At 38.7% G+C, this 12209-nt stretch overlaps 1 protein-coding gene and 1 pseudogene across 1 annotated transcript; both read left to right on the top strand.

Moving 5' to 3' along the window:
* Positions 1-665: 665 nt before the first annotated feature.
* LOC130924153 (growth/differentiation factor 9-like) lies at positions 666-3641 on the top strand (annotated as a pseudogene).
* A 75-nt stretch (positions 3642-3716) lies between these two features.
* Positions 3717-8676, top strand: LOC130924154 (cytochrome b-c1 complex subunit 8). Its single transcript, XM_057850534.1, has 3 exons — positions 3717-3846; positions 4199-4370; positions 8500-8676. Exons 2-3 carry the CDS (start codon positions 4217-4219, stop codon positions 8592-8594), a joined length of 249 nt encoding a protein of 82 aa, XP_057706517.1. The 5' UTR covers positions 3717-3846; positions 4199-4216; the 3' UTR covers positions 8595-8676.
* Positions 8677-12209: the final 3533 nt, after the last annotated feature.

Below are 12209 nucleotides of genomic sequence, written 5' to 3' on the forward strand. Positions count from 1 at the left end.
GTTGATTGTGGCTTTCTGAAAAATACATTTTTACATTTAGGCACTCCTGCAATCACACCTTTTCTGTTACAAACTGACCCCGGCCCCTCATCAGAGAAGGGAAAAGTTATGTGGCCCTCACAGGAAAAAGGTTGAGGGCCCCTGGTTTATACAGTCTTTTTGGACTGCAAAATGTTATTTTTAGGTATATTCTGTCATCTTTACGGGTCATTCCTCGGGAGTTCAATCCCCCCTCAATCAGTTTATTAATCTGGTATTGATTAGTTGCAAATGTGTGTAGTTACTCCAGTTATCCAAAAGATGACAGTATTGCATCATACGTTGTTTGGGTACTTGGTGGTCGTAGTCCATTTTAACTTTTTTTTTTTTTTTTTTTTTTTTTTTTTTTTTTTTACCTGCAGATTCATGTCCAGGTATAATGTATATAGTCTATTACATTAGCATTCTAACTGATACAAAGCAAATATTAACATGCATTGTTAAATTATCTTAAATGTATTAACGATGGCATATTAGGTACATTTATCGAATGGAGAAACAAAACGCGCTCGCGGCCTTGTTTGTTGACGTCATAGGAATGACGCAGCAGATTGACAACACCTGGATTTGTTAAGCAGCAGCACCACGTGGGCGCAGTTGGAGATTTTCGTACAGCGATTTGTCCTTGACATTTCGGGCCGGTTCCCTCTGTTTATTTTTGATAAATAAAAAGAAAATGATGATGTCATTAGTCCTTCGCTGTTTTTGCGCCGTAATGTTCGTTTTGCTGCTAAGTAGCAGCTTTCCGCCGCGGGTTCGATGCACCGTGGGCCGCACGGACTCCGAGCTACTTGAGCCAGTCCGCCTATGGCACCATCTTCTCCCCGCTGTTCAAAGCTCTGTCCGAGAGGATCCAGTTGGAAACGGACCTCCGCGAGGAAGGGCAAACCAGAGCGCAAGTACGTCAATTATTTGACGGATGTGTTTAAGAAATCTACCAGAGCGCAACAGAGTTTAGAAGGGACCTCACGTTACAACGTCGTCAGACTGATCAAGCCGCAAGAGCAATGTTTTGCAAAAAGTGATAAAGGTGAGTGCAACTGTGACGTGACTTTACCTGAACTTTAAACAGGACACTAGTATGTTAATGCTCCAACATTGACAAGTAAACGATGAAAATCAGTTATGAAAAGATGTTAAGACCTAATTTTTCCAATGTCAATGTACAGGGATCCCTCGTTTTTCGCGGTTAATGGGGACCAGAACCCGCTGCGATAAGTGAAAAATCGCGAAGTAGCGCAACACTAATATAAAGAGGGGTACACACCCTCTTGAGTATTTTTAAATTAGTTCTAGAGGTTGTTGTTTGGTATTCATTTGTTTATTGGTGCTCAAAATTTACCTGACCTACAAACGTTATGGATGACCAAACCAAAGAGTTATGTCTTGAAAGATTAGCATTGTAAATCTTTACATGTGCTACATGGAGCTGTTTTTTTTTTTTTTTTTTTTACTTGCGACTGCTACCTCCAGCCTAAAGCGTAACTGCAGCCTGTGTTAGGCTCGTGCATGGCGTATGCTTGTATGAGCACGAACATAAAGCAACGAGCGTTTGGCCCATCAAGTGGCACCTGAATCGTAAAAATGGCAAATGTGAATGCTACTGTTGGCAGCAAATCTTGAGTGGGTTAAAATGTGTTTTTGCCAAGCCAAGCAGAGACTTAGTGGAACCTCTGTGAAGCCGTGCTGCTGCCGCGGGGACGCGCATGGATGTGCACAGGCGTGTGTTTGCCCAGATTACTCTTTTGAAGGGAAGAAAAAGTGCTTTTTGGGGCAAAATATCAGGGCTTTTTGTACTCATCAGTGCATTGGTGGAGCATGCATGGAGTAGAAAAGTTTTAAACTAACAAAATGAGTAGATATATTTTACAATGTGAGAGATCATAATATTTGACTGTTTTAATTTTTCTTCTAATATTAACAAAATAGACTAGATATGTAGAAGTGTATTATGTGCCTTGGGTATCATTGTGCGTAAACCTGTTTGATACCAGCATGAGTTTATGAACCAGCATTATAACTAATTATAATTATAATACTTTGCTGTTTTCCCGCTGTTTTCATGCAGAGGCTTTTGCACTAGATCTGTCCTATAGCCTTGCTCAAGTCGGAGACGAAGAGAAGCTCGTGAAGGCGGCACTGTTGTACAGTTCAGCACACATAAATTCCGTGTGCTTCCTGAGAATCAAGGAGCAGGAACACTCCAACAAATGTCCACTGTGTCCCGGTATCCACCAAGCTGTAAATTTCACACTCACCCCAGACGACCTTGGAAGCAAGAACTGGGTGGAGGTTGATGTCACGTTGCTGCTTATGTCGCCTACAAAATTCCAGAAGAATGTCCACCTGCACATCAATGTCATCTGCCCGGAGGCGCAACAAGCTGGGAATGCTGAGCTTTTAGGCCCTTTGGAGTACACTTTGGGTTCCCCTCCGCTGCTGCTTTATATGCATGACAATAATAAAACATCAAACCAGGCGTTTCCGCCTACTGTTGCAAATGTGCTTCACAGGCATATTTTCAAAGCACTTCGAGCTAAGGGGCGGCAAAGGAGGGCACTTACAAAGAGCAAACGAGGCGATAAAACCTTGGACAGCCATTTGCCTGAGCTTCTTCCAACCTCAAAATTCCCAACAAGTGATTGCGCTTTGTATGATTTCAATGTGCGATTTAGCCAGCTCATGGAGGATCACCGGATCATTTATCCTCCCAGATATAACCCACGGTACTGTGGAGGCATCTGCCCACGAACAATTGGCTACATTTATGGTTCACCTGTGCACACAATGGTACAAAATATAATCTATGAGAAGCTTGACTCGTCTGTGCCGAGGCCCTCGTGTATTCCCTCCCACTACAATCCCCTAAGCGTCTTGCTCCAAGAAAAGGACGGCACCTTGGTTTACAAGGAGTTTGAAGAAATGGTAGCCACCAGGTGTACCTGCCGCTAAGTCAACCAACAAACCCCTCTCAGCCTTTTAAAATATGAAAATATTACTATAAATCTTCAATATTGCAATATTCAAGTATAAAGTGATCTGACCAGGCTCTGTGATGTCATCAATAGTTAAAATGACTGCATGGACGATGTTGGATCTGGAGCAGGTGTGTAACATTTTTCCTATGTTAAAATAATTGTTTAATGTTTTTTGTGGTCTTTAATTTCAATTCATCTAGTGTTTCACATTCCCAGTAGGTTAATAATTGACAAACACTTGATGCAAAAAGAAATGAATACAGTACATAATTTAGTCTTGTTATTTTAAGTTATTTTTTGTGTGGGGAGTCTGTCATCATTGTTTAATACTGTAACTTTTAAGTCACCCTGTTCCAGACCAAAACAAAGGAATAATTTCACAAAATCTGGTGCATTGCTTTTCCAGAGCAATCACAACTTTCAGTAATGCCATAATGTCCAGAATGAAAGTGTCCAGGTGTCTGTGTGTATTTATTACTTCTGGTCACTGAGTGACTGCATATCTATGATTTTTTTCGGGTTAAATGTGACTTCATGCATGTTGTGTATAATTATACAAATTGTGTGAATTCACTGTCTGTATTCGGCTTCCCAATATTCAAGCTGGCTAAAAGATCTCGCAATTCTGTGATAAGTAAACGACAGCACGCATACATTTGTATGGATTACGTTTGAGAGTGTTTTTCTATGATGTGAGAAATTTGATAAAGCGAGTCGTGAGTCTCCAAACCGGTAGATGGCAGTAAAGAGCTGTCGATTGGGTTCCGTTGACGTCAATTCAAAAAGGAAGGACACGGGGCACCTTTAGTAAAACACGACGAGGAGCACGGTAAGCGTCAATGTCACAATAATAATCTTTTGCTTTACATTTCATGTACTCGGTGATGGCACTGAATTGACCAGTAAATTGAAATGGTCTTTCATTTTATGACGCTGCTGTAGTGACTTTTGACTAAATAGCAGAAGGTCCAATGTTTGTACTTTAGTCAGGCTACCGAAGCTAATGCTAATGTTTAGGGTCTGCCATTACGCAACGCTATTTTAAAACATTGGATTAATGATGGAAGTTAACGCATTTCTGTCGACGGACAAGTCTTAAGTGTTCTGGAATTGTGTACGAATTCCGAGTTTGAATCCACATCGAAATGGCCTCGTCAAATTTTAACCCTCGTCTTTTATAGTCTCCAGTTTGGATCAACATGGGTCGCCACTTCGGAGATTTGGCCAAGGTCAGGCATATCATCACATACAGTCTGTCCCCCTTCGAGCAGAAGGCTTTCCCCAACTTTTTCTCCAAAGGAATTCCTAATGTATGGAGAAGGTTTAAATCTTCCGTCTTCAGAGTCGCCCCACGTGAGTATCTTGCACCCTTTTTAACCTCATAGCGCAAATCACTATTTCTTTGTAAGGAAAAAAATATTTGTGGACTTCATATATTGGCTGAAGGCCACAATTCTAATACGGTATTTGTTATAAAATGTATGTTGTAAATCTCATAACTGAATAAATATAATTAGATATGTTTTTTTTTTTTAAAAATCCAAATACTCTGGCCAGGCCCCCCAACAATACTAAAGATTATGTTTAGAAATTTTGTATTTCACTCCTAGCCTACCCATGACAGTTGCCACGTTTACATGGAGCCAAATATTCCACTTACAATCGGAATATTTGTTCAAACCGAATAAATGTGTTCCATATAAACACCTCATTCGGAATGAACAGGCCCAAACCGAATGGAATTTCATTCCGATTCACAGGGGTGGAATATTCCTTTTCCCAAACCGATTAGAAATAAAATTATATCATGTAAACAGGGAAGCGGAATGGTGTCTGGTTGCGTTTTTTCTGCGCATGCTCCGTACTGACGTGGTGACGTCACTTGGTGACCTAAGTAACGTTCCTTGCAACATGGCTTCCAAGCACACGCACAGCGCACCCATACAACTTTTTAAATGAACGGCGTATCATTCTGAAGTTTTGTTTCCACTCGAAAAGTTAAAACAGCAGCTGATCTGACGATCGATCTCCATGTTTTGCAACGTGACGGTTTGTTTTGATTAATCTGCGCATGTCAGACGGCAGTTGTCAAACGTCCTTTCGGAATAAAGGCAGTCACATGTAAACGCTGGATCGGAATAGATGAAGTGACATGTAAACAGCTGATGTGAAATTTCCATTCGGAATGATTTGAATCGGTATGAATAAAAGTCAGCATGTAAACGTGGCTATTGACAGACGTCCAATTCATGTTATTAATGTTCAGGCATGAAACTCTTACCTTTTGTCAAAATTTGCCGTTTTGAAGTCAAAATGGGTGACCTACCTAAATTGTGTAGATCTGAGAAGAAAGAAATTAGGGGGGGGGGGGGGGGGGGTTAAAGTCTGACGCCTGGTATGCAAGCGGGGAAAGCGGCACAAAGCAAAAAAAAAAAAATTTACCCAAACTACCCAATTTTACCCTCAGATTAGTAATCGGTGGGTCCAAATAACTAAACTGTACCCAAAATTTACTGATCTGTGGGTACAGATGATTAAATTCATGGTATAAATTATGTATTTAAAAAAATTACCCTGGTAAGTACCAGAGGTAGGGGGCTGTGCAATAAAGATAATATTGATCAGGGGTCCCCAAACTTTTTCCTGTGAGGGCCACATAAGTTATCCCTTCGCTGATGAGGGGCCAGGGTCACTTTGTAACAGAAAAAGTGTGACTATTGAAGGAGTGCCTAATGTAAAAATTGTTTTTCAGAAAGGCACAATAAAATAACCCTTTCTGGATTGTTCACAGAACAAAAGTAAATAAAATAAAAATAATTAAGTAAAATATAATAACACTTAATTAGATAACAACCAAATAGCCTTCTCTGGGTTCTTCACAGAAAAAAGCCAGGAAAAAAATAATACTATTGGGGGGAGCTTACCAGGGTGCGCAAAATTGACTTATTTCAACGAAACAAAGGAGGGTACACTGTTGTGTCCTCTCTCTTTAATGCCAAACTTTGCTGCACGTCGACCTTGAATGAACACCTACAGCGCAGTCACCCAGTTGTAATTTTGGAAGACTAATTACAAGCTGGCAGCTCGTAAGTCCACCTAACTAACTAACTATATGTTTTATTGAAGTTTCTAAGCCTGTCGCGATATGCAATGAGTCCATTTATCGCACGGTAAATAAAAATGAGGGCGGTAATCAGGGCCGGAGTGGGACTCATTTTCGGCCCTGGAATTTCATGCCTCAGACCGGCCCACTCATTTAAAATTATGTCATTATGCATAGACGTGTTAAGTTCAGTGTTCTCTAAAGCCGTGTACTATAATTCTGTGTATTCCAATTCAGTGCAGGTAATGGTTGTTTAACAAGGTGGCTTTATTTTAACAAGTGCAACACAACATATTTTGAACAAATTTAAAAATGGATTTAAAAAAAAACTATATTAAATGATACGTTTGGAAAATAAATTAGGCCTGTCAAACGATTAAAATTTTTGATCGAGTTAATTACAGCTTGAAAATTAATCGTAATTAATCGCAATTCAAACCATCTATAAAATATGCCATAGTTTTCTGTAAATTATTGTTGGTATGGAAAGATAAGACACAAGATGGATATATACATTCAACATAAGGTACATAAGGACTGTATTTGTTTATTATAACAATAAATCAACAAGATGGCATTAACAGTATTAACATTCTGTTAAAGCAATCCATGGATAGAAAGACTTGTAGTTCTTAAAAGATAAACGTTAGTACAAGTTATAGAAATTTTATATTAAAACCCCTCTTAATGTTTTCGTTTCAATAAAATTTGTAAAATTTTCAATCAAAAAATAAACTAGTAGCCCGCCATTGTTGATGTCAATAATTACTTACACAATGCTCATGGGTGCTGAAGCCTATAAAATCAGTCGCACCCAAGCGCCAGCGGAGGGCGGCAAAACTCCATAAAACACAATTAACAAGTGGGCATGTCATTGTACTGTCATTTAAATCTGTCTGAGCAGGGCATGTGCGTTAATTGCGTCAAATATTTTAACGTGATTCATTTAAAAAATTAATTACCGCCCGTTAACGCGTTAATTTTGACAGCCCTAAAATAAATGAATAAATAAGACCTTTTCTGCAACATCAAATATTAACAAAATGAGTGCTTACAGATAAAACAAACATAGCAACATAACAATATGAAAAATAAAGAATACGTATTGCACATTTTTAACAACTTCTAATGATACTATTATCCATTTTCCATTTCCACTTTAAAAACGCCACGTAATTGAATATATTCATTCTAATGTTCACTCGCTGAACGACATGGCAATCCTACCTTCCAGCTCTGCACCTGTGGTGTGTTCATTATGGCTAATGCTTGCTGCTACATATCCCTTGTGAGGTGCTACAAGAAGCCAAAGTTTCCACAATTACATATTGTCGTATCACATGGTGCAACTTGCACCGTGCAAGTTGCATTTTATTCGCCATCCGGCCTTACCACTTTCGTTGTAATCCTCTGTAGTTTGAGGCCGCAAGGTCGTTGCATGAAAAAAATTAGCTATTTTCGCGCATTTTGCCGATTCTTTCACGAGTGATTTTCTCTTTTTAATTCTTAATTTTCAGCGCCACCCTTGCTCTTTTTATCCATCCGAGCACCGAGATAGCAGCTAATTTGGCTCAATACAGACTACAATTAGGGGGCGGAGCTGCATGCTGTATTTTTCGTCTGCACACGTGAGGATGAGTCTGGGAAAAAAAATAATAGTTTTTTTTTTTTTTTTTTTTTTTTTAAGACGGCCCACAGGGACAGCAGTAACAGAATGTAAGTTATACTCAGTGGCACTGTCATAAATAAATACCAAATAAAAAATGATAACAGTGTAATTTTTTTTTTTTTTTTAATAAAACCCGGACCGGCCCATCTGGCCAGCCGGCCCTTCTGGAATCGTCCAGAAGCTCCCGATTAGTCACTCCGGGCCTGGCGGTAATTTTCACAGCTGCGTTTTATCGCCGTGCGCATGTATATGTGCGTGCGTGCTGATGGCAAATGAGACCACAGTTCCTTTCACAGATGTTTATTGGTCATCAACACGCCGTAGAATTATAAGTTCAGACATACAAAATAAGGAAACACATCTGTGTTAAACTCTGTAAACGTTAGCATTGCTGCATTGAGGCAAATGGGGGAAAAAAGAAAACTTACTTTAGCCTGATATAAAACACTGGCAGTCTTCTTTATAAGCGTCATCAAAAATTTCATTCCTAAATTGTTTTTAAAAAAAGGGGGGGGGGGTTATTAGATTAGTTGACTAATCGTAAAAATAGTCTGCTGACTAATCGGGAGAAAATTAGTTGTTAGGGATGGCCCTAGTTGTACAGTGTACCAGAACATATTTCCTCAACACCCTTCTCACCTTTTTAAGTCACACAGATGGGTACTAAAGCTGAACTAATGTGTACCCTGTTGCTTCATATTGAATTGCAGCAATGGTCGTGATGTACCTGACCTACACGTGGGGAAACCGTGCTCACCAGCAAAGCAAGAGGAAGAATCCTGCTGACTATGAGCATGAAGAATAAACTCTGGCCTGCTTCCAACTTCTTCTGTTGTTAAACGCTGCTCCTGTCTCACCATTAAAGATGAAAATGTATTTATGTGGAATCAGTTTGGAATCTGAGTGTATTCTTAAAATGTGTTCATGTTAATCTCATGGCATGCCTGTACTGTCAGGGAAAGTGTAATTCTAACATTGTGTTAGGAATGTTATTTTTCAAGTTGATATAACCAACTCGACCAGTTTTCTAATCTTTTCATCAATTTTAGAGCCAGCATTGACTTGGCTTTCAGTGAGTGCTTGATAATTTAACACCACTTTCCTGATGCAAATATAGCAGGTAGTGCTGCAACGATTAATCGATTAACTCGAGTATTCGATTAGCAAAAAAAATATTCGAATTAAATTTTATTGCTTCGAGTATTCGATTAATTAAAGTGGGGTTTAAATGATTTATTTTAAAAGTGTTTGCACTTAGTTTTATTGATTAGGTTGGATACTCTGCCTTCTTTTCACAGGGCTGAATCCAACTGTTTCCTGTTAAGTTTTTCTTTGAGCTAATGTTTTTTCATGCTTTCATAATTTAGTTTATAGGTATATTTATGTTTTTGTGGGAATTTGTGAACCATTTACTAAGAGCATTTTATAGCATTTATGCTAGCAGACGTTTGCTATGCAAGTGTTCTTTTGTTGTACGTGGATCCTCTTTTTCTTTCTTTTTTTTTTTTTAAATACCGTTTGAGGATCAGCTCAGGTATTTTAATTTTTCATCTTCCTTATCTGATTACTCGATTATTCGAACTAGTTCATCGAATAATCGACTACTAAAATAACAATAGCTGTTTATTTCTCACAAGAAACGTGGGAAGAATTTTATCCATCTGTCCATCTTCTGCTTATCTGAGGTCATGTCATGTGGGAGCAACAGCTTCAGCAGGGAAGCCATGACATTCCCCTTTCCCAGCCACTTAGTCTAGCTCTTTGAGGGGAATCCAGAGGTGTTCCCAGGCCAGCCGGGAGGCAGCCTCCCTAGCGTGTCCTGGGTTGACCCCGAGACCTCCTCCTGGTTTGATATGCCCAGGTGACCTCACCCGAGAGGGGTCCAGGAGGCTATTAAAATTTAATGATTTTTTTTCCAAGAGACTTTCCCTGAAAATGGTGAACATTCATTAATACAGGAAACACTTGGTAGCAATCCAGGGCCAAACAATAGGAACGAATGGAGCCCTCCTGGTGTCGTTTTTTTTTTTTTTTTAAAGGTACCAACAGATTACTAAATTGGGTAACTACTAAACTCTCGCAGTTTGTGGTCAGGGTGTGCCTGTTTAAACATATTGTTGCTCAGCAAATCATGTCATTTTTACCTCCTACCCTCGCCCACCCGGAACCCCTTTATGCATGAAAACCGCCCCCCCCCCCCCCACCAGAGGCAAGGGTGTGGTCACACTCCCCCCAATTTCCGCCCCTTCTCTGGGCACAGGCTACCCAATTTTACCCTCAGATTAGTAATCGGTGGGTCCAAATTACTAAACTGTGGGTACAGATGACTAAATTCATGGTATAAATTATTTTTAAAAATTACCCTGGTAAGTACCAGAGGTAGGGGGCTGTGCAATAAAGATAATATAGATCAGGGGTCCCCAAACTTTTTCCTGTGAGGGCCTCATAAGTTATCCCTTCGCTGATAAGGGGCCAGGGTCACTTTGTAACAGGAAAAATGTGACGATTGCAGGAGTGCCGAAATGTAAAAATTTATTGTTTTTCAGAAAGCCACAATGAAATAACCCTCTCTGGGTTCTTCACAGAAAAAAGCCTGGAAAAAAAGACTTGGGGGGAAAAAATCAAAATGCTCTCTGGTATTGTTCAGGGAGCTGGACCATATCTGGGCCGCGGGCCGTAGTTTGGTGACCCCTGATATAGATGTTTGATAGTATTTATGTAATAGCACTTGGAAAGAGATGGCAAAAACTTCAGTATAAAATATATGGCGGAAAACACTTAGGTGACTTGAAGTTCCGCTCTGAGACCCCCAGTTTGGCCAAATTTAAAAAATGTCCTATATGCATGTGTGACACATCATTGGAAAGCTTAAAATCTCAATTTTCTGGGGGAAGAAAATTTTTTAACAGGACGGCATTTTTTATTTTTATTTTTTTCAAACCCCTAAATCCTAACTTGAGGTGCGAGCATGAGAGAGCATAATTAAAGACACCGTGATTTTAATGAGATATTATCGAATACTTGTTTCGATCCAAAAACACCATGTAGCATGTATCACCGAGTGTTAAGACACAGCTGTGAATGGCCACAGCCGGATTTTGAGGGGATTTTATGGGTTGCGATGCATAACTCGCAGACATCAAGGAGTGATGGAGATTTTCTTTTTCATATATTTAGCCTTTTAAATGTTTTTTCTTCCAATTTTCTTGGTTTGGATTGATTATCATCTAAAATATCGGGGAAAATGCGACTAACAAAAAAATACGATTAAGCGATAGTTAAGAGGTAGATAACCGTTACTTATTTACAGACACTTTTTTTCATTGTGACGTAATTTGTTTAAAACGTTCAAATATGCGAGTGAATTTTTTAAAGTCATTTTAAAACCAAATATTAGACATCAGTTAATGATTCGAAGCTAAAAATGTCAGACATTTCGAAGAATAAATATAATTACTTAGCTTCTTTTTATGGCTTGGTTGAAATCGGTTAAAACCAAAGCGCGATATCTGTAAACGGGGGTCTCCAGGGTAAAACAAACAAATTAAAATTAGTTTGGGGCATAAGCAGATTTTAAGGGGGGCCAGGCCCTCCCTGGTGGCCGAAAAGTTTCATTGCATGAAATAGACTTTCCTACATATATATAAATTTGCAAAGCAATAAAACTGCAGCAAAAATGAATGAAATTGACAAAAAAATCTTTATAATGGGTCAAAATAATTTTTCGAACAGATCATGTGACGAGCACCTTCGACGGTCATTTGCTTTGCATATAATTTTCCCCAAAAAAATTTAATTAGCGGAGGGCAATTTTACTTTTCAAATGATTTTTTTTCTTTGATTGAAAATATTTTTGGGGGGGATTGAATAAAATAGACACGAATGTCCTGCCCATTATATGGCTCAAACACAAAAAGGATTGCTTCAAATTAAAGAAAAAAGGAAAAAATTTTCAATGAAAAATTAAGTGTTGAAATGCAAATTTTTCAATCTCGTTTTTTCGCATTCAAAAATGTTTTCTATGATTGAAATTTTTCTTTTTTATGATTGAAGTGATTTTTCTTTTTGAAAATACACATTTTAAGAAGCAAATTATTTTTTTTACTAAATAAAAACAAAAATGTCCTAGCCAAAATGTGGCCCAAACACAGATCAACATTACTTCAATCAAAAAAGTTGATTCGATTAAAAAAAAAAAAAAAAAAACTTCAATCAAAACATTTTTTTTTTTGAGTTACAAATTTATTTTTGCTTTCAAACACTTTTTTTTAAATTTAATTGAAGCACTTTTTTTGGATTGCATAATAAAGACACAAATCTACCTCCATATGGCTCTGCCCAGGGATACAATTTTTGACTGTGGTAACTACATTGGCACGACACCGGCGGGCGTGCCATATTCAATGGATGACGATCTTGG

Source organism: Corythoichthys intestinalis, chromosome 11, assembly GCF_030265065.1.
Source record: "Corythoichthys intestinalis isolate RoL2023-P3 chromosome 11, ASM3026506v1, whole genome shotgun sequence".
In the NCBI taxonomy this organism is placed as follows: domain Eukaryota; kingdom Metazoa; phylum Chordata; class Actinopteri; order Syngnathiformes; family Syngnathidae; genus Corythoichthys; species Corythoichthys intestinalis.